The 22,861-nt window shown below is 41.3% G+C and overlaps 2 protein-coding genes across 4 annotated transcripts; both read right to left on the bottom strand.

Moving 5' to 3' along the window:
* Positions 1 to 1,607: 1,607 nt before the first annotated feature.
* On the bottom strand, positions 1,608 to 8,082 carry LOC306701577 (uncharacterized protein). Of its 2 annotated transcripts, none has more exons than XM_079166933.1 (9): positions 7,938 to 8,082; positions 6,953 to 7,211; positions 6,800 to 6,870; positions 6,354 to 6,492; positions 5,341 to 5,459; positions 5,069 to 5,249; positions 3,794 to 3,877; positions 3,603 to 3,698; positions 1,608 to 3,531 (listed from the first exon to the last, which is right to left on the bottom strand). In XM_079166933.1, the coding sequence occupies exons 1-9, from the start codon at positions 8,072 to 8,074 to the stop codon at positions 3,184 to 3,186; spliced, it is 1,434 nt and encodes a 477-aa protein (XP_079023059.1). In that variant the 5' UTR covers positions 8,075 to 8,082; the 3' UTR covers positions 1,608 to 3,183. The 2 variants fall into 2 exon arrangements, with proteins under 2 accessions (XP_079023059.1, XP_079023060.1); XM_079166934.1 differs by having other exon boundaries at positions 6,953 to 7,208.
* A 578-nt stretch (positions 8,083 to 8,660) lies between these two features.
* On the bottom strand, positions 8,661 to 19,451 carry prdm10 (PR domain containing 10). 2 transcript variants are annotated; one of them, XM_079166216.1, is made up of 22 exons: positions 18,524 to 19,451; positions 18,092 to 18,253; positions 17,708 to 17,767; positions 17,517 to 17,621; positions 17,071 to 17,245; positions 16,419 to 16,660; positions 15,716 to 15,916; positions 15,222 to 15,294; positions 14,765 to 14,882; positions 14,543 to 14,663; positions 14,179 to 14,448; positions 13,474 to 13,818; positions 13,181 to 13,336; positions 12,908 to 13,087; positions 12,708 to 12,818; positions 12,362 to 12,562; positions 12,093 to 12,236; positions 11,702 to 11,872; positions 11,345 to 11,482; positions 11,063 to 11,243; positions 10,855 to 10,952; positions 8,661 to 10,164 (listed from the first exon to the last, which is right to left on the bottom strand). In XM_079166216.1, the coding sequence occupies exons 1-22, from the start codon at positions 18,593 to 18,595 to the stop codon at positions 9,976 to 9,978; spliced, it is 3,513 nt and encodes a 1,170-aa protein (XP_079022342.1). In that variant the 5' UTR covers positions 18,596 to 19,451; the 3' UTR covers positions 8,661 to 9,975. The 2 variants fall into 2 exon arrangements, with proteins under 2 accessions (XP_079022342.1, XP_079022343.1); XM_079166217.1 differs by lacking the exon at positions 8,661 to 10,164 and having other exon boundaries at positions 10,866 to 10,981.
* Positions 19,452 to 22,861: the final 3,410 nt, after the last annotated feature.

Here is a 22,861-nt window from a genome sequence, read left to right as displayed (position 1 = left end):
TCCGTTTCCAACAGCCTCTGGTTAAAAGTGGGATGTTCCTCCGTTATCTGTGTCCAGCTCTTGAATAGAAGTGACGCTTTTTGTTTGTGATTCACCGGGAGGACTTTGCTTTTTGTATAAAATCTTAAATTTGACTTAAAGTTCTTGGCTATAGTTAAAATAAAGGAATATGCAGACATTCAGTGGTTTTCTGTAGACCATAATGCCAAACGTGCTATCACCAACAAACATGTGTTGTTCATGTTTGACACAAACATGTTTCACAACCGAAAAAGGAGAAAAAAGCTGTTTCAACAACAAAACAAATGTGAATCCTATTTGTTAGTGATGTATCTGGTGGACTTGTACATGAAAAATATGTTGGAAAATATTTTTGTTTCTGTATTCAGCATTTGGTACCTCTTGCTGATATCCCAGCCACACAAAATCAAATTTCATCATAAACACCTTTTTTCCTTTTGTTTATTGTGATCGTGTGAAACTGGGTTGCTACACTACACAAAATCTCAATTTGTATCCATTATTGAAGATCTAATACAAACAAAGGTGTATTTATTTATTTGAAATGTTACTATGCTGACATTTCTAGAAAACCTGTAAAACAAGTTAAGTTGTCCCGAAACAGGATACAAATTTGAAATGAGTTCATCCCTTTATAAAGTGTTTTCACTTGTTTTACAAAATGTGATTTTGATGATTTTAGGTTACATGCTTTACCTTTCATTGCTGTGTGACATATTGTAGAGGGAATATCACATATATCACATTCCTCAGATCATCGGATGAGGTCACACAGCCTTTTTCACAGGCCAATGCCATATCTCAACCTGGGAAATGTCACTGCCATTAAGTTAAAAGGTTAACAGGACCCCCACCATCCATGCACACTCACACACACACACACACACACACACACACACTTTATCATTGTTTACAGTGTTCTTAGTTGTTCTTGCCTTTATTTGGTGGCTCTGTGTATGTTTCCTCTGATAAGTACAACATTTTGTTGAATAAAATGTTGCACATTAACATTGTGCCTAATCTTTAACTGGCATTTAAAGTGGATTATTTAACAGTGCTCTCAAGTTTTGTGACAAGTTCCTTGAGTTTGTTTATATTAGATAGCAGGCGTCCACACTACTGTATGGTGTCTTGCAGTGCCATCAGAGGAGGGATCAGCACAAATGTGTGCTATGTGTACACCAGTGAAACACGATCTTGAGTAATTGTGAGGATAAGGCGAGGGATTGACCTCTGCCATGAACGATATTTTCTGAAACAACACACACTTGAGCTAGCTTTGAAATATCCTCTCCTCCAGGACTGGAGTGGCCAATGAGGAAGCTAGTCATCAACTTTTTAGTGTAACTAAACAAAGCCTGTGGTAATTTCATTAGCTTATACTCTTACATTCTCAGTGAGCAGATAGCTGGTGGGTGCCCTGCTCTCCCAGACGCCGTCCCTCTGCTGGTCATGACATCACATTCAAGCAATGTGAAGTGTGAGTTCATCTGGACAGGACCGGGATGTTCCCCACCAGCTCGCAAAGTAGGGCTTGTTTTGTATTTGAGACACTGTTTTTTATTCACATTTAATAGAATCAACTCTTAATCCTTCTAGTCATTTAATAAAGCACTCAATAAATCAATTCAAAAAGTTCTGTTTACTTTTGACTATTGGACCTCAAAGCAAATGTGGTCATTGTTATTCTAAGCGAGCCTCCGAGACTATTATGTGTGTATTCATGACTGATGAACTTGAAAAAATTCAACATATTCATGGGGCATGTCATATTATTGTTATTATCAAAAGCTCTTGTCACTAACTTCACGTTACCAAACACACATCTTTCTCTCGCAGACTTTACGTCCATCTATCTGTCCAGACATGGTGTGTTTGTGTCTTCGGTGTTGTGACAGCTCGGATCCTGCAGCGTTCAGCTTGCATTCCTTTCATCCCAGATTCCCCAGGGGTCGGGCCCACCTCTTCCAATCACTGCCCCAGTGTGAGGGAATCGGACAGATGCAGGATCTGGCAGATGGTGGGCAAGTTCATGGTCAAATGACATCCACCACATGCATACTGTACAGACTCCCTACAATTAGCACATAATGGCAGCAATGAATGAATTGATTCTCATCAGAAATCCTGTTCGGTCCAGTAAGAAAAGTCAGGAACTGGTGAACAAAACTATGTCGACTTCCATGCCATCAGTGTCGGCGCTGCAGGGTAATTGAATTTGGATCAAAGACATTCATGTCTTTCGAAAAGGTCTAAAGGGCTGCTCAGTTTTTAGTAATAACAGAAACGCTTCCGGCGTTGACCTCCAATTCCCCCTTCCTCTCCCCCCTCTGCCCTAAAATATCCCAGCTTTGAAAAGCCCAAGTCATCATGGCCACTCAAGGTAGAAGAAAAAAAATGTATGGAATAGTAAAAAGTCCAGAATTTCTTAACCTAAAACCTATTGCTCCGGCACATTCGAAGAAATTGCTCGTTAAATGTAAAAAAAACTTGGTTTTACTTTAACATCATTGGTTTAAAAACCAAGTGATGGCTTAACGAAAAAACGCATCATCAGATCCAATATTACATTACTGTTTAAGTACAAATAGGATGGATGATGCAATTAATTAGTAAATGAAACATGACTAAATGTCATTCATCACTTCATCAGACATCATTCACAAGTTGTGGCTGGCTGTTCTGATCTTGGAGAAACACATTTATGGGCCATATGTTTGAGAAGCCTGTCCAACAATTTCCTCAAATAAAGTTGATTGACAGGAAAAGGTCAGGCCAATGGTCCCTTATTGCAGACAGGGATTTGAGATGCCTGTAGGGTATATAAATGGTTTGATATTATGATAACGTTTGTTGAATGGGTGATTTGAGACAAAAGTTTATGTTTGTCATAACTGGTGAAAGTGTGCCCCCTTGTGTTTGAAATTCAGTAAATGAAAAGAAAGCTGCTTGTGCGTGATCTTATCTATCACCGTCTTTGAAATGAAAAATGTAAGAAAAAAATGTATACATATATCACAGAAAGATAGAAAGCAATAAATAATCTTTTTTTTTTCAGACAACCAGCAAATGATCTACATTTGAAAATAATATCCATTGTAAATTAAAACCTTTCTATTTACTAAATTCCTGGTGCATATACCAAGTATAGTCCGATAACATTCACTTCCTCTTTCCAGATTTGCGCAGGTGTCCGATAGTGGAGGTGAACTGCAGAGCCGTCCTCTCCCACAGTGAGAGAGTACTGTCTATTTCTGTGTCTGTGTCGATTTCCATTGAGGAGACAGATGTGGATGCAGAGGTCGAGTTACGGTGCTTCTCGTGAGTTGTGCTTCCATTCTGGAGATGTAGGGAAGTCTGTGGAGAAACTGAGCAGGAATGGGCCCCATTGGCCTGATCGAGAGGCCCTGTGTGTCCCTCCTGATTCGCCTTTCCAAGTCCCTCCAAGTGAGCCTGGAACGTAGAGGTCTGTTGTTCCAGGGCAATGAAACTCTCCTGCACCTTGTCAAACTGCAGAGAGAGAAGAGTTTTTAGTCCTGGCGGGTTTCTAAACCTACGGACAATGTTTGAGTTAATTGTACCTGCTCAATGTTGGACTGAAGCAACAGCTCTGGCCAGACTGACTCACTGGTCCTGCTCACACTGTTGCTTATTTCCGTGTGACGCCATGTTAACTCCTGTGGGACAGGGCAGAGGGGATTTCTGAGTGAAGACAGCAGAAAATATCAGAAAATATCAGAAGTTCACTTTTCTTGAGTGAGGAGAACTTTACCTGCACTAATTGTGTGCTGTCCTTCAGCTGAGCCTGGCAGCACTGAAGTCTGTTCCTGTAGTGAGCCAAGACTGTAAACAAAGTCTTTGCCAAAGACATAAGAGTATTACAAATAACACTCAATGCACAAGGAATATGTCAATGATTCATGGTTCGTAAAAGAAACTAAAAACGAAGAAGACAACATATTGTTGTAGGCAGAGATGGGCAAAAATACATCAAAATGTATTTTGATACAAAATACAAAATACCCCCAAATAAATGATTACAACAAAATACAAAATACAAAATACTGGTGCCAGAAAATGTAACAAAATACATGTATTTTGTATTTAAAATATAGGAAATACTTTTTTCTGGATTTTCCGTTTTCTCACAATGTGGTATAGCAGAGCATTCAGGTTTATATAATGTACACAAAGCTCTGGTGAACCCCACAAAAAGGAAGAACAGTCACAGAATGTCAGTGTAACTTAGCAAAGCTATTGAAAGACAACAACTTGATTATGTATATATATATATTTGTATTAATGGGACTTAACAGCCCATAAACTTTGGCTTTGTATCAACAAGAACATATTTATCACATATGACATACAAGCTCCCAATCTCCCTCTTCCTATAGCTAGCTACTCGACTGATAAGTTAACTTGCTAAACACTGGCTATGCACTAGCCTAGACCACATGCTAGCGTCATTAGCATGTTAGCATCGATCGCTAGCTTGATATTATAACCATCACCATGCATATACAATAGGCTATGTAGCCAAACCCAGACATAAAGTATACATCAAGCTAGTTGACATCTGTCACACTCAGATAAAATATTTAACTTGACAGACAATCCGTTGAACTTGAAGATCTGAAGACTGAACTCGTGAACTGTTTTTTAATTCGTGGAGAAAGTATTTTGAGTATTTTAAATACAAAATTACTTCACTCTGAAGTATTTTGTTACAAATTACGTTCGACTTTTAATCGGCCCTATCAAATACAAATTACAAAATACTCAAAAGTATTTCAAATACGTATTTCAAATACAAGTAATAGAAATACTGCCCATCTCTGGTTGTAGGCTTGTCTGTACTTTTATTTATCTTCCTTTATACTTTTTTCTTGCTTTCTTTCTTTGCCTGTAAGCACTTTGAATTACCTCTGTGTATGATAATGTGTTATATCAACAGCCTAGGCAAAACTTACACGTTACAACGTTACACTGGTACACTATAATACCAGTACTACAGAACTGCAGACAGACCTTCACACATGCTTACCTCTGTGTCTGCCTGGGCAGAGGCCAGGTCTCCGTGGTCTCGGCTCCCCTCTTTGGTGAGCGTGACCCCAGTGTGGAGCTCCTCCAGCTGAGCCCAGAGGCCTTCTAGGCTCTCCAGCACATCCTTCACAGTGGCTTCAAAATCCCCCTGCACCTGGACGAGTCTACACAGTGAGCTTGACCTATCAGAAGGGAATCAATCAAGGGTATTAATCCAACTGAACAAAGTTTCCAAGAAAGCAGATGGCATGTGCACTAGAGGTTGAACCTTACCTCTGCTGCAGGTATGTGTGGATGAGTTTCACTTTCTCTATTAGTACAGAGTCTCGGCCCATATCCTCCAGCGTCGCCTCTGACCCAATACCAGCCTTTTCAAGTGTGTGACACACTGACTACAGTGAAAAATAGAAGATTGAGAGGGCCGGGTTTAGTTTTGTGGGTTGATTTATAGAGGTTCTTAAAACGTCCTCTGCAAAATGTATGCATCAATATCCATCGAAAGCCATACTTAAATGTATTTGCATTTATAATGCTCACATAAAAATGTCAAGAGATGGGGACAGTGTGTTGGAATCGACTTGTTGAATTGTATATTCATTCTCCTCTGACACATCTGTTCTACACATGCAACGGTCCAAAGAAATATTTTCACACAGTTTAAAAATGCCACAAACACATCAAATCGATAGTGATTCTGCAATAGTAGTTTTAAATAATACATTTTTGGAACATTCTAAAAAAAGAAGCTCCGTGGGTTTTTGAGATTTAAATGTTCATGGCACAAAAAGGTAAGCCTGAGGCTGATGCAGGAGGCGAGGACAGGGTTCTTAACCCAGCATGACAATACTTTTGTGAGCATTGAACTCACGAAGTTACAGCAGATTTTGGTCATCACTTTTTGAGATATTCTACCAATAAAAATGTTGACCTGCAGTTTAAATTAAAGAATATTAGACCAACAGGCTAACAGAAACTCTGCTATCATAGAGCCACATTCATGGAAAGTGCTAAAATGCAAACAGGAAATACATAAGGAGACATGTAATTAAAATGTCTCTCCTCTGCCAATCGGGTTGATTCGGAGTGTAGAAGACAGCATTGTGTATTGCCCTGGGCTAGAATATCAGTATATGCCTGAGTATAAGGTCTGATCTAATATCACCAACAAAGACTTCACACTGATCTACATGCAAAGAGCGAGTGAAAACACAGGAGATGACAGGTATTGCTGGAGGCTGTGTGTGTGAGAGAGAGAGAGAGAGCGAGAGAGATTTTCTCCCTCTTACCTCCAGCCTGGAGAGGAGAGCCTTTATGTGGGGCACACTGGGGTCTACAAGGGGCTCCTGGAGTGCACACAGCAGCAGGCTGTCAGCCAGGGCAAGGGCCAGAGGAACATTGTTGTCCAGGCTCCTTGACTGGGACCTCCTGGAGGAATAATGTGTATCGGTAGGTCAATGAAGAAATGTGATCCACCCTCACAATTATAGATGTACTTGTATTTTATAAAACAGTGAAATTAAAGCATTTGATAGCAGATAGATGTGGTTACTTTGGGTGCATTTAAATTAGATATAGCAGTTGGATATAGCAGATTTAAAATGGACATCTTACAGTGTTCTTAGATAATATCTGGCCAATAAGGTCTTTGGTCCATATTGCCTCTATATGTTGTAAAAAAATCCCCAAATAATATATCATATACTGGAGGAATGGCTGTAAAATGAAGTCTCACCTTAAATAGTGGCAATTCTTGTTTTCAGTAGCAACCTCCTGCTGCATCCTCAGTGGACACTCCCCCTTAAACTGAAGCAAACTCACCGAATAAACACACGAAGAAATCCAACAACAGGGTAAAATGAGATTCAGTTAATGCCGCTGCGCTCACCTGGTTCTGTCCTGGCCTCAGGCAGCACTTCAGGGCATGGACACAACCTACCAGAACCATCCACAGCAAACACAACAACAGGAGCCTCCAGCACACATCCAACAGTAACGGAGATGAGTGCTGCGTCGCCTCCACCTGGCAGACTGACCACACTACACCTACTGGCGCAAAACAATACCAGCCTCGTCTCGGTGTCCTCAGAGTCTGTAACCAAGATGTTTGCTGTGGCTGATGAACAGCTGGTGTTTGGTTTGAACTGCTGGAGTAATGGAGCAACAGAGAGATAGACAGCAAACCGTTAAAAAGCAACTCAGAGAGTGAGAACTGCTTTATTGGAAAGTAAAAGGGAATACTATTAGAAAAAGGGGTTATGCAAATATAAATTTCAGACAGACATTTTGTTAGAATTAGCGCAGCCTTAAGGTCATTATCCTTTAGCATTCATATTGGATCTCTTTTGTGAGATATGGTCCCTAACATGTCCCCTTAATTTGCATCAAAGTTAGATAAAACATTGTGTGGCACTTGCATGACTCAAGTCTTAGGCATGTTTTTTTATAGCAACACGTGACATTAAGTGGAAAGTTACAGATTGTGTTGCTTTACTTTCCATACAGTTTGGTCAATCGTGGTATCCACATTGGAATTTGAAATAAAGTTTTGAACAATACTCTGCCATGCAACATGCATTTATAATGATGGACCAGCTGTTGCGTCCAGCTGAGTCACAGAGGTTTCTCCCTAAACCAGCAATGTACTGTAATTGATAGTCAGTTCAGTTCTTTTAGCTCATTACTGGTAGATGTGAACCCAGAGGTGTACCATGTTGACAGATGTCTCCCTAATGGAGCAGAAACAAACATTTGCTGTCAACATACCTGAGCAGATTTCACTCGGACCTCCTCCCCTGTAGCAGCAGGTAAGCAGACTCCTGCCACTCAAAAGCTAGTAAAAGGTAAGTTGAATGACACACAGATCTACGTACCTCTGCCGTGTTTGCCTCCTCTCAGCTGGTTCTCCCCCCTCGTCCTCCTTTACGTCCTTCATCCATTTACAGCCCGGTCTCCCTCCTTGTCCTGTACCCCCTCGACTTTTGGGGTGGCAAACTGTCAACCAAGTCATGGGAGCAACACAGACACAGACATGCTGTTTGAAACTGCACCAGAGCAATTAGTTGAACACAATACACCTGCTTGGTATGTGATTAGTTTAGCTTGTTGAACTGGTTCTACTGGACTATTTGTTCAATCCAGGTGGTGTTTTCTTTTTACGTTTTTACGTTCCTCGAAGGAATGTGTGAAACATACTTATCACAATTGTGTGGAGGACAAGCCCTGCTCCGCCCAGGTACGCTGCGAGTCACCAAGCTATTATTAGGCCACACCATGTGAACAAGGTGTTGGATCTGAATAGCATTAAAACCTTAATTAAAAGAGAGAGGTTCACAAATGGATGGGCGATCACTAACACTCACACATAATTAAGGTTGACCTGTTCCGTTGTAATGTTTTAGTCAGTTTTAAAATGCTGTAGAACTTCTTTCTGTTTTCTGTGGCCATTCTGCCATCTAGCAGTGAGAGCAAGAATAATATCCAGAGAGATCAAGACCCCAATTCATCTGAAAATGAACCTGAACAGACTGTTTGGGCATCGCTTGCTCCCCAAGTTCAACACCTTTTATAATGAATTGAACAGAAAACACACTGGGCAGATATAAAAGAATTTAATTTCTCAACACATAAACAAAAGGACAAAATCGCTGCTGTACATGATCAAAGTCTCATAATATTCCTGCAATATTTTACATTGTACAAGTCTATAGACTAATATAAATAATGGGCACATTAACAGCATTTTACAAGAGCCTAGATTTTGTGTATTAACCGCTGTGGTCTTCATGGGTAACTTAAAAGTACTTAATGAAAGTCTTAAGTACCAGAAGTAATGTCATACTATAAGTTCCAGCATTAGAGGCCTTGCTCATAAACACACAGTAGGCAGGCGATTGCTGTCACAAGGTTTGAGCTATTCCTTCTGAATAACTTCCTCTTTTCTCACCATATTGGGAAGGAAATATGAGACATGCTGAGTGGCAATGTCTTCCTCTTTACCCTAAGACACTATGCTGTTATTTAAGCACCAGCCCTAAATGAAGTACTTGCAATATTGGTTGTATTTAATAAACAGATTAATACAATGGAATAAGCCCTTATCATTCTTAAACACTGTATGTGGACCTCCTCAGCTGCTCAGTTGCAAACATGTGATGCTGTCCCCTAATGTTTCTAATTGTAACACTTTAACTAGGAGAAATTAGGACAATCCACTACGTGAATAAAGATTGTCTGAGGCCTTCCCAAAGGAAATGAATGGACACATTTGAGGTCAGCAACAATAGGGTAACATACAACACAACAGATGGTGTTGGGCATAAACACAATGACCTGTTTGAAAGGCCTACCAGAGAACTGTTTTATACAGTATTCTTCCATATTTTTCAGTTCTGTATTTCATTATAAATACTGTACTTTAGAAATTCCTGTAACTTTACAAATATGTAAAATGGGCACTTGAATATGTGTAAGGACTGAGCAATAAAATATTTCCACCACTTCAGTAGCTCACACAGTAAGACTGTGAAACGTTTGTTTTTATGGTCCATACTTTCCAAATGTGTACAGGACCCTGTATTTAATATAATGTCCCTGTTTCAATGAAAATGTTTCCAGTGCTGTGTCTTTAAAGCAAGTTCAATTCAGTCTTTGTTTACATCTTCTGTTAAAATCAAAACTTAACTTAACTCTCCTAACTTTACTTTCTCACAAGGTTCTAGCAGCTTGCAACTCAACAGCCCATTCATCATCTTACAGACACATAAAACTGTGCTGGTCATCAAGTCATCCCCATTTTAGCGCTGTATGTATCCACCTGCGACTGTGTGTTTGTTCATTAATGAGCATACAAGCTGCTGAGGTATACATGCAGGATCAGTCCGTGGTTTGCAGAGTTCATCGCAGTACACTTCAGGGTTTTGTGATGTGAACTTCACTAGTGCCGCTGCCATTGGTGGTTGTGGTGATGATGTACTGCGTGGTGGCTTGCTGATTGGCCGGTTGCTGCTCCAGATGATCCGCGTGGCCCTGGGTTGTACTCTGAGAAATAGTCTGTTTAGTCTCCAGTTCAGTCTGACCCTCAGAGATAACGTAGTGTGTCTGCAGGACAGGGATGAGAATGACTTAAGTTCCACAACTAGGGGTTCACTTGGTCCCATAAGCCACCATGTTCAATTCAGAATGTTTGCCCATTTCTTATTCTTTACTGTCTGAGATGTAACACACATCTGGCAGCATACAAGTTTCTCAAAGATGTGTATGCAGAGTAGGGGTGGGTGATATGGCCAAAATCTTCTATCACTGTATATCACGGTAACTGTATATATTACAATATTCCATAAATTCAGTTATGAAATGTTTTTTTTAAAAACACACTTCAACACATTTGATTATTTCCTGTTTCCTATTAAAGATCTTGAGAACAATCATTTCAGGTGTTATGGTTAACATTCGTTAATAAATACCAGACTGACTGCAGTCAGTGCAGTAAAAAAGAAAATCACACAAATTAGTATTTTAGACTATACCACAAGAAAAAGTAATTTTTCTGATTTGCGAGATCACGTTAGAATAGCCAATCAGCATTGCCAATCTTTACTGAATTTATTTGAAATTTGCATCTAAAAAAAGAAAGATCTTTTGAGCTTTTGTCTGGACGAGTGACACTTGCAGTGTGAGCCTTACCTATAAAAAACATGGGTGTAAAAAAATGAAGCGGCATCTTTCCTAAACCACAGCCAAATGTACCGGTCACTTTAATCTGACAGGTATCAGACAGCACTCACTCACCGTTTTCACCTGGTTGCTGTTGACTCCAGATACAGGAGTGCTGGCCTCAGCTATCACATATTGCGTGTGAGGTAGAGCCATCATCTGGATCTCAGACGCTGCCACAGTAAAAAGTTGACATATTAACCTGAGAGGCGTTCTTACAGTATAGAGCCATTAAAACATACAGAGTCTGACTGGACGATATGGGAGCATGCGTGCAACTCACAGTAGCCTCGGTAGTTCCAGTTCCCGGGTATGTAGGCGTGCTGCACGGTCCCCTGCTGCTGCTGCTGGGTGCTGCCGGTCTGCAGGGTGTGGCTCTGAGCTAAGGTCACAGGGGTCAGCTGGGTGGGGCTCAGCTCCTGACTGGGCTGCTGGGAGGTGGGGCTTAGAGGCTGACCGGTGACCTAAAAGAGAGTGAAGAGATGCAATATTCAAGCTTTTCAAGCTTAACATTATGGGACCCACAACGTGTGTTATTATCAGAGTCAGAGGGTTGAGGATTTACCTGGCCGGCACCCTGTCCAGTGCCTGAGGCCTCATTGACCTGGATGTGTTGTACCTGGATGGAGTGTTGGCTGTAGCCATGAGGGTCATGCAGCTGGCTCACATCTACTGTCGGGTGCTGGGAATGTGGGGGGGAAGCCTGTGAAACACAGAAAAAAATAAGTACGTTCTTACATTTACCTCAATCCACCACAGAACAAGCAACTTTAAGTCTTTTATAATCGATTAATCGACTGATTGTTTTAGTACTTTGATTGCAGAGCAGGATATTGTTAAAATGCTGAGTCAGCCTTTCAGGGACACATCAAAGTTTTGAAAAAAAACAAATCTAGATCCTAGATCAGATCCCGGAACTCACCGGAGCCACCTGCACCACCTGCAGCTGAATGTGTTGCGGCTGGGATAGGTTGCCTCCTGCCTGAGACACTGGGATGTACTGGATCCTCTGGTAGTCTCCCTGAGCTGTGCGGTAGTCTGTGGTCAGTGTTTGAGAAAGCTCCGTCATGGCCTGGGTCAGCAAATCTGTGGTCTGTGGAGAAAATAAATCAGAAGTTCTATTGTCGGGTGTTTACGAGTTGATCCCATTTCTTTCGTTATTGATTCTGCTGCAGAGTCTAGTTTTCTATAACATTAACATTTATTTACACTGTGTAGCTTTGTACTTTACTATCACCAATTTGTGTTTATGTAATTCACATTTTCAGAAATCCACTGAGTGTTGGTGTTCAACGTTTGTTACTCTTTCTTACCACTACAGCCTCAGCTGTGGTGCCATCCGCACTGATGACTGCAGGAGCACTGCTGATGACAGCTGTAGTCAGAGGAGCCTGGATGGTGTTGGCAAGTTGGGCAAACTCTGGATGCTTCTTCCTGATGTGCTGAACCATCTTAGTCTGAGATACAAGCAAAGAGAGTTATCAGCCGGGATCTGGAAGTGTCCAAGACACGGCATAGAAGTGTGAATGCGTCCATCTTTGTAGAAATATTCACAACATTATTGACAGAGCTTCATACTAACCTTGCTGCTGTACTGTTTGGCACAGTGTGGGCAACAGACTGGTGCAGTGGCGATGGTGCCAGTCAGCTGTGTGTGTGTGCTCAACATGGGGTCTGGTTCACCAGGAGCAGCCGGACGCAACTTACGGATGCTGGGAGGCAGTTCTGCCCCAGGGTGGTTCTTCAGTATGTGTGCTTTCCTCTTACTGGCACTCTTATACACCTGCACAGGGAGCCATCAGATGATTCATTGATAAATAAATAAATATATATCTCTTTCAACAAATATTACATAAATAATAAAAAAAAACACAAAGACCATTGACAATGACCAGAAACTCAAATTGCACGACAGGAAGGTAACGGACCTTGTCACAATACTGGCAGAAGTAGTCCCTGTTGGGCTTGATAATCGGCAGCGTGAGCTCAGGCACATCATCAATACGCATCTCTGGATGACGCTTGGACAAATGATTGACCTGTAACCAGAACAATAAAGCAAAGTGTACTGGAACATCTCCAACTCCATTATCAACAAACAAAAAGCTTTCTGTGACCTGTTGCTCACCAGCATTCCTCTGCGTCTGAATCCCATCATGCACACTCTGCACTTGAACATGAAGCTCTCGAAGTCCGTGGTGGGCACCTTCAGTTTGAGGGTTTTGGAGCGGTGGATTCGGTCTGCCTTCTTGGCCTCTCTGTCAGGATTGTGCATGCGCTGCATGTGCTCCCGCAGCTTATCTTTCCTCTTAATGCCACAGGAAAAGAATTGTCACATAAGAACTGACATGTCTATTTACTACTTACTGTTATCTTTCAATGCTGCATCTATTCATATTACCTTGAATTGTTTGCCACATGTTGAGCACAGGAAGTCCTTGCGGTCAGAGTGGCGTAACATGTGCAGACGCAGCTTGTCCGGCCGGCAGAAGGCCTTTTCACAGTCTGGGCACTGGAAGACCTTCTCTGAATGAAAGCAGCGGATATGCTTCTTCACCTATGGAAGAGAACATTTTGTGGTCCAAAATCTGGGTAAATAAGTCAATTTACTATTTCAAATCAGAATGTTCCTTCCTTAATTCTTCTTAACTTCACTTCACAGACCCTTTCAGGCCAAAGACATTTATTACTAACCTGGATGAAGTCAGTAAATGTCTTCTTGCAGGTGGGACAGGTGAAGCAGCCGTTCACCGCATGCATCCCTACGTGGTCTTTGAGCAGGTCCAGCCTTTCAAAGGTTTCCGGGCATAAGAGACAAGAGTAGGAGCGGTTCTCCGTGTGCACCACCAGATGGTCCTCCAGGGCCGAGTCACTCATAAAAGTCTTGCTGCAAATGTGGCAGGAAAAGGCGTAGGCGTCCCGGCCGTGGACCCGCAGGTGCTGATCCAGCTTGTCTTTGTCCCGGAATGCCTTTCCACAGTGGGTGCATTTAAAAGGGCGAAAACTCTTCCTTATGAAAAGGTGCTGCAGCGCTGCATTCTGAGGTGGACAAAAGAGAGGGAGGAATTACTAGCAGGAAACCCCAACAGTGTTTACTGACACAGATCTGCCCTGACATGGGATGAGGCTGATGGATGCAATGGAGTGTGCAAAGAGGTGGAATACCCAGAAATATCACATGAATAGTAACACCATGGGGAAATGACGAAAGGAATCTTTGAAGCGAGTGTTTTTTTTTCTGCCATCCTCCTGGTCCTACCTACCTGTACATCCATCTTTGAGGGAAGCACGCATTGAGGAAGAGAGACACACTGTTGTAAAGCCAACATGGCCACTATGACACCAAATAACAAACTTATCTAAAGCGCTGTTGCATTTCGCTGAACACAGCAGTCTCACCCGTATCCTCTTGGCACGGCGCATGTCCTGAGAGGTGAGGTGGGTGTCCGAATGGCTGCTCTGTGCTGGGTCCTCCTTTAGTGGGACAGGCACGTCTGTGTTGGAGGGCGGGCTGACGGACTCTGAAACCGGCTCCCCTGCAGGAAGGACAAGCTGTCCCTCTGCCTCAGACCCAGGCGCTGCCTCCGACTCCATCTCCACCACCATCAACCCGTTCTGAGCTCCGTCCGCTCGCTCATCCAGAGGTTTCTCAGTCAATTCCAGCATCTCCTGATTAAAAAGGTGAAAAAAGGTCCATCACAATTTCCCAGAGCCAATCAACCAATCGATTAAGCAGCACAGTACGTATTAATGCGTCCCTTACTGTTGTCTTTTCCCCACCAGTGTCGACTGGTGGATCCAAACGTATAAATTTAGGCGGGCGTCCCGGTCTTCTTCCTGTCCCAAATCTCCTCCTGCCTCTTCCTCGACCCCGGCCTCTGGATCTGAGAGAGGAAAGAAACAGGCAATCTGGTCATTTGGGCTCTAATGTGATAGAAACAAAAGAAAAGAAATGCAAAATAAGATGAGGAAAAGGGGGTTTTACCTGGTAACAGAGTTTAACTTGTCATCATGCATGTTGAGATGTTGCTGCAGCTGTTCAGAGCTCACGAAGCGGCGGTTACACTCATAACAAGGCCAGTTCTTCTCCTGCTCCCGGAGCACTGAAGGAACAACAGAAAGTGAGGACCAGGAGGAAGCACTGCTACTGACCTCTCCTACTGCTGTAACAGTTTGTAATGGGACATGTCATCACAAAGGGCTGCTACAGCTTAAGGCAAGTGAGATTTAAGACTTTTTTTCATGCCAATCGGAATAAAATTCAAGACCAACTTTACAATAACCAAAATTGAAGAAAAAAAAAATCATAACAGCTACAGATTATAGCCAACAGACAGTGCTCTGCTCTGAGCATACCGGCCACAATAGGAGTGTTGCAAGTTTGGTAAATAAGTCAAAAAAACAGATGGTGTTGATCTTAAGTATTATGTGCAGCGACTCACCTTTTCTCTCTTCTTCTGTAACATTGTGGATCTTCTGGTTGACGAACTCTGCATATGATGCCGCATACCACACCTGCAGAGGGAGATATCATGAACAACACAAATCACTTATTTACTGGGACTGATTAACTCTCCTTTTGGCTCTGGCTTGTCTCTGTCGCCTACTGAGAAAAATATCTGGTAATTAAGTTGCTAGATATTTGACTGAACTAAACTACATTTCCTCACCAGCTTGTCGCTAACTCTGCCTTTAAGCTGTTTGATGCTGGGCAGGGAGCATACAGGAGTTACCACTTTGATTCATTACACAGCTGAAAAGCGTTAAGTTAAGTACTACATATGAAGAGAGATGCACTGATCGATTGACCACCAAGCAAAACCAGTCGGTTGTCAGCTGATTGACATTGATAAAAAAATAACAAATGGTTGTGTATAATATGAATGTGTATCTCTATATTACGCAGTGTATGCACAACGCAACACACAGGACTGACCTTGAGCTCCTGTTTGGGTTGGATGTTCTTGATGGAGGTGTAGAAAATCTCTGAGCCATACTGGTAGGCGACCAGGTTCTGCTCCAGGTGGTTCTGAGCAGGTCTCACAAACATCATCCAGTTACAGCTGTCTTCATCGGAAAGGTCCAACCACATGTCATCGGACTTCTCTCCATCTTTCTCTGCATCCAGCATGCACAGCTGAGCCAACAAGCAAAAACACAGACTAGAGATCAGACATAGAGAGGGCATCCTTACACTGCACACACGCACACACACACGCACACACACACGCACACACAATGTCTCCCTCAGTTATTACTTGCTCAGCACTTTCCTATAAAACTCTCATTCACAGAAAATATATTTACTGTCTTTATTTCTTTGTTAGGACACTATTATTAAAAATTCTGCCTTTTTTTGCTTCTGGCTGTTTGTAAAGCAATCATTTCACAACTATGATAACTTAATTCCAAACAGCACCAACATGAGAAGTGACTCAAGACAGTTTGGATATTAAAGTGTCCCTATCCAATACCAGAATGTCATATTTAACCAGAAGGGCAAATATAGTCTTCTTAGTACAGAAAATGTCAGATGTATATTTTACTCAGTGCAGCTAAATACTAAAATAAAAACTACACAACTACAGAGAGCCTAAAAGCAATCAAACAGAGATCCGTCGTGCAGAGCGCCGGTTTACTTTTAGATGAATGTAGTGGTCCTGCAGTTCACTCTGAGAAACCAGGTGTCCCTCCACCGGACCAAACTGTGTGCGCTTTGGGATGCGTCTCTTGGAGAACACTCCGCCCAGGAAGCGGTCGATGTAGAGGACCAGAGGCAGACTGGCCCGGGCCTTGGACATCACAGGCCGGTTGGGGATGGGGTGCAGAGGGCCGTGCTTCAGGCACACAGAGGGGTTGGCATTATTACACTCGTCACACCCTGAGAAGCCACAAAAAAAAAAGATCAATAAGATACAATCACTACAACAGATATATATATATACATAAAATTAATGAGGAGTAAATATTATTTGTTAGTCGATTTTTGCTCTACTTTGTGTTTTTCTACTTAAAAAGTGTCCACAGCCACTCAACATAACGTCTGTGATTTGAAAAATGATAACACATCAGATTACATTTCTTATCAAGAAAAACAAATACATTCTAGTACAGAACTAGACCAGTTGTAGTTGTTTTGTGCGTGTTCTAATGTTCTATATTTAGATTTTGTTATGTTATGTGGTTTATGTGAGTCAGTGAGCCGAGTGTATTAAATAAAGCATCACTTCCACAGTCAAGACTCAACAGGGACCAGACGACTGCATTACGACTGTGGAGGACTTCACTCACAGAGGCTGTGAGGGTTGAACGACTGAGGCAGACGAGGTTCCCAGTCATCCATCTCAGAGTCTTCGTCCTCATCTTCGTCAGAATCGTCCGTGGAGTCTGTGGCCCCGAGGGGACTGGTGGGGGGGTCCGCGATGTCAGCCATGGAGGGGAGCGAATTGGACACGGACAGCTGCTCCTGTGTGCGTTTGATCAGTTCACAGTTTCAATATTGCTCTGTTCATCTTTACGTGACAAACGCTGGATAGTTTTACACCACCAGAGAATATTTATTTATGATATTCTGTGCATGCAAAAATAAATGTTGTGGTTGTCAAATCAACAAACATCCATCTATCGTTTGTTTCTGAGGGACTGACAGTGACATCAATCAAAACGTTAACCCGTGATATTCATGAAGATCTTATTTGTTCATCTCATCAAATGCCGACGTCATGCCATAGCCTCACCTGGGAAACTGGCTCCAGGATAGCTTGGGGAGCCTCTGCTACGTTACTGAGAACATGCAGATTGGCAGCATTCATGTTCTGTCCACTGGGCAGCAAAACTGTGACCTGCGGATGAGAATGCATCGCTTTAATAAGGTTCAAGAACACCAGGTGGCACACAGCGACGACGTGACAGTACCTCGTAAACTCACCTGTTGCGTTGTACCATCCTGCTGAATGTAAGCCACTTGAGGCTGGTCAGCAAAAACAGTCTGAAAGAGAAGTTTAATACTGAGCTGTGATCTTGCAGGGCCGAGTGCATGCTATGAAATATACATATTCATTCATGCGTACTTGGCACATTTGAACCAAGACAGTGAAAATAAAGGAAACTCTTGAGAGGGTCAATGCTGATTTTTATAAAATGTGCCAAACATGCGGTCAAGAATGACAACACTATGTGCCATGGCCTCCTTGAACAAAACATTGAACCCAACCCGTCCATCAATACAAGCTGTTCCTCTGTCGTCTACATGCTTAAAATATTAGTTACAAATATTTATGCTCTAAAAAAAAAAAAGAAGAAGTGTTCTTACCTGAGTGCCATCTGCAGGGTGAATGTAAACCAGTGTGTGCTCTGCAGACTCTACTGAGGTATAGGAGTTCCCATCTGCTGTGTAAACCACCTGCTGCTGTCCCCGGTCCGCCTGATCGCCACTGTACACGATCTGGGCCACTGTGCCGCCTTCAAAATGCACCTGCAGGAGACACGAAGGCCTTATTAATCCACCCTTGACATAGTAGTGTTGAACAAATGACGGTGCATTCTTGTCCTCGTGTCCTTTAAGGAACCACAACTTGGAAAATCCCACAATATTCTATTAACTAAAGCTATGTATGTGGATAGTGAATGTTGGGATAGAGTAGAAACTCTGGGCAGAAGGATGCATCTGGTGAGTGTTCAACAGACTAGTTGTGAAACTTGTCCTCTGATGCCTGGTTGAATGTAGCACAGGGACGGTTCAGACCTGTGTGCCGTTGCTTGGATCGTTGTCAGAAGTCTGACTCCACACAGATGATGGCTCCTGTTTGGTCTCCATGGCAGCACGTTGCCAGGCCTGTCGGCAACCACGTCACCGATCACTTCACTCCTGAGAGAGACTGTAATGACAACAAGAGGACAGTCATAATAACAATAACAACAATAATGATAATAATAATAATAATAATAATAGTAATAATAATAACAATAATGCTACATGGTGATAACAGGTAATACTGTGTAAAATATGGATGCTTGATTTAAATATGTATTTGAGAATAATCAATAATCACGACGCTACAATATGGGATTTTAAACAATGTGATGCAATGGAGCCTCTACTGTTACAGGTTCATCAGAGTCATATGCACGAGACACAGAAAAGCTGTTTGTCTGCGAGGCACTGCAGAAGCATCTCTCTCTCAGCCAAGTGACACTGAATTTAACCCCGCGTGCAATCTGCAACACATATTTTGGGTTCTCCAGACACAGTTATGCTCGGCTGACAGGACGTTCACGCCAAAATAAAGCAGCATGACACTTGGTGTTGTGAGCGGTCACACAGGACTCTCAGCGGGGGTACGAGGGGAAACAAGGTTAACGTTTGCTCACGAGCCAGTCCGGGAAACGGTGTCTAAATACAGCCGCATGTCGGCACAAATGCCACCGGGATAAATCACCACTGTGTAAACTCATTCAGAAATCATGTTGGTATAATCAATAAAAAATCCAATCCCCCCTATTTTAACCCCGCAGGTTCTCGGTCCCAACTGGACCATACCACACAAACCAGCGCGAGAGAAACCCGGGCATTCACCGCACCGCTACATAAGCATTACGGCCGTATAGTCCCAAAGTAAGGCCGACCTCAGAGCTACTCATCCCTTCACAGACCCCAGGACCTGGACTGCATTCTGCGATGTTTCACACAGTTGGATTTCAAGCGGCAAAAGACCGAATTATTTGGGTACACCCACCCGTCCCCCATTTCTAGTTGAGCCCAGCCCTTCAAGACTACTGTGAACAAGGAAGACCGGGCTCCATTTTGGGTGGGACTAACAACAACAGCGACATCACAAGAGACGCACAGAAAAAACATACATGTTCTACCGGTTCAAATGCGCTAAAACATCCCGCTCATTTAATGTACATCCACAGAAAGACTAGCGAGGAGTCGAGCTACACAAGTAGTCTTGAAGCAAATCCTAGTTTTCTTACATTTAGTGGAAAGCGCACAAGTTGTTCTTACCTCAGAATGGTAGCTGCAGAGACGGCTGCATTGCATATATTAACATAATCTGCCTAGCAACGCCATGGAGCGTGGCTTCTGATTGGCGGTTTTTACTAGAGGGCTAAAACAATTCGGGATATTGTAAAAGAAAACAGTATAAAACAGTACACATTGCTGTCGGGATTTAATAGTATATAGTGTGGCGTTTAACGATGTTACTGCCAATGTGTGTATTAATCTTGAATATAGTTTAATGGTCAATTTAAGTTTAGCCAATTGGAAAAATGAAACACACAAGTCGTCCAATTGAATTAAATCTGCAGTGGTGCAGGGGTGACGTATTTTTGTAGGACAACCAATAGAACCGTTGGATATATCGGTTGGGCCAACCCCGGAAGTTAGCAAGCACTCGTTCTCTTGACAAAAATCCAACGGGATTTTTCGATTGGACGATAGATTATTGCAGAAGATAAACTCTGTGGCGAACATTATGATCCTTGTTCAGCATGATAATCTACACAGTTGAACAACAGTTTTATCATTTCTCGAGCGTGAATGCAATCGCTAAAAGTAAAAAGCTAATGTCATGCTATAAACAAACACACTAAAGGCTAAAGGGCTGTGGAGGAGAGCTGGTCGGCATGACGACGTTTTGTAGTATAGTTTAGCGAACTGTTAGCAACTGTCTTTAGGACACGTAACAGTGTGTTGTACTGTAGAACACAATGTTAAAATGTCTTCAACTGTTAACGACAGGCCTTGTTTGCGGCGTCTAACTAAAACACATTAAAAACACTCATGAACGAGACGAGGGAACTGGAAGTACAAAAAATAATTTCTAGGTTTAAGGACTCATTCACTCCAATCACGTGTGTTTACTGCCCTCTGGTGGTCACAGAGAAGAACTGCAACATTAACTTCGTCAAGTATACAACAATGCAGACATGACAGTATACTTCCGGTGAACACTTTCAAAATACAGTTACCAAACTGAAGCAATCTGAGTAAACTAACGGTCATTAAGTTATCGTATATCTTAATATGTATTATTTACATTCATTTATATTCAAATGTGTCAATAAACAAATTGTGTTGGAACTAATTGTATTAGTATTAATATTGTACAGACATGATCCCGCTGAGAGCTTTAAAAATACAGTGACAAGTTAACAGAATTATCTAAAAATAAATAAGTAAAAGCTATAGAACTAGACATCGGGATGTAATAATAATATATTAAAGCACTGAGTGCAACTGCCAACGTGTTTATTTATTGCGGTTTTAACTTAACGATCATTCTTAGTAGGCTACAACCATTTAGAAAAAAATGAAACAATGTTATTTGATCTACTGTTATATTGTATTCTACTTTAGGGTAGCACTGTTAGCTTAAGCTAACGTTACTTGTACTATAAAACTATTTATTTTTAAATACAGTACATTCAAAAGTCTTTATTTCTGTACAAAAAGGTAGAGATCATAAACTGTATGGTAGATATTCATAGCATGACGTTTGACCGAAATCTAAATCACGTGTGTTTACTGCCCTCTGGTGGTGACAGAGAATTACTGCAACATTAACTTCATAAAGTTAGCGTCAGTGCAGACATATGAGTATACTTCCGGTAAGTACTTTCAAATCAGTTGCCAAACTGAAAATATCAAAATAAACTGGGACAAAGTCATTCAATTATCGTATATCTTAATATTAATTAGTTGTGTTCATTTTTATTCAAATGGGTCAATAAAGATACAAAAATTGTGTTGGAACTAATTTAGTATTAATATTGTACAGACATGATCGCATACTGAGAGCTTTAGTGAACAGAATGATAACGGAAAAAAAAAACTTCTAATAAAACAAGACATGGTGATGTTTATTTATTGTGGTTTTAACTTAATGATCATTCTTAGTAAAACCATTTAGAACAAATGTAACACAATGCTATTTGATCTACTGATATTTTGTATTCTACTTTAGGGTAGCACTATTAGCTTAAGCTGACGTTACTTATACTGTAAAAATGGTTATTTTTATATACAGTATATCTTTTTTTCTGTACAAAAAGGTAGAGATTGCATGGGATGACGGTTGACCGAAATCTAAATCACGTGTCTTTACTGCCCTCTGGTGGTCACAGAGAATAGCTGCAATATTAACTTCGTCAAGTTAGCGTCAGTGGAGACATAAGTATACTTCTGGTGAACACCCTTAAAAATACAGCTGCTTGTTTATGTTCATTTATATTCAGAGGTTTTTAGTACAGGCAATAAGAAAAATGAAACACACAGTTTATTTATTTTATTATACCTTATGTAACACTGCTAGCTTAGGCTAACGTTATTTATAATGTAAACATATTTTCAGTTTATGGACTGTAAAACAAAAAAAAAGTATTTTTTATGTAAAACCGTGGAGATGAAAAGCCATTACAGTTAACTGACATCTAACTCACGTGTGTTTACTGCCCTCTGGTGGTCAGAGAACCGCAACATTAACATCATCAAGTTAGCGTCATTGCAGAAATGACAGTATACTTATGGTAAGTACTTCCAAAATAAAGTTGCCAAACTGAAGCAATCAGTTTACAATAGCACAGGGGTCATGAGGTCATTGTCTATGTTAATACTGATAATATATATGCATTGATTTATTTATCCATTTGAATTCAACGATATTAATCAAGGACAAATACTTATGTTGGAACTAATTGTATATGTATTAATGTTATAGTACAAAAAGGACAGCATACCACCATTTCCGGTAAGTACTTTCAAAATACAGTCTGACTAAACAAGCGATCAGAACAGATACAAAAGATTAAACGATCATCAATACAGACTGGTATCAGACTAATTCCGGTGAATACTTTCAAATTAAATAAGACCAAGCTAACAATAACAAATAAATAATTTCAGTTATTTTTTATTAATCACAGTTTGAGACTACATTTTAAAGTGAATAACTACAATTATTCTCCAACTGCGGTTAAAAAACTATGAGCGAGTATAGTGTCGCTACGCACTATGACCATGTGAAGGCAGTATACTCCTGATTATAAAGGTACCGCCTCAACTACCGAGTATTAGTTT

Source organism: Pholis gunnellus (assembly GCF_910591455.1).
Source record: "Pholis gunnellus genome assembly, chromosome: 9".
Lineage (NCBI taxonomy): Eukaryota > Metazoa > Chordata > Actinopteri > Perciformes > Pholidae > Pholis > Pholis gunnellus.
This window is presented reverse-complemented; position numbering and strand designations above follow the sequence as displayed.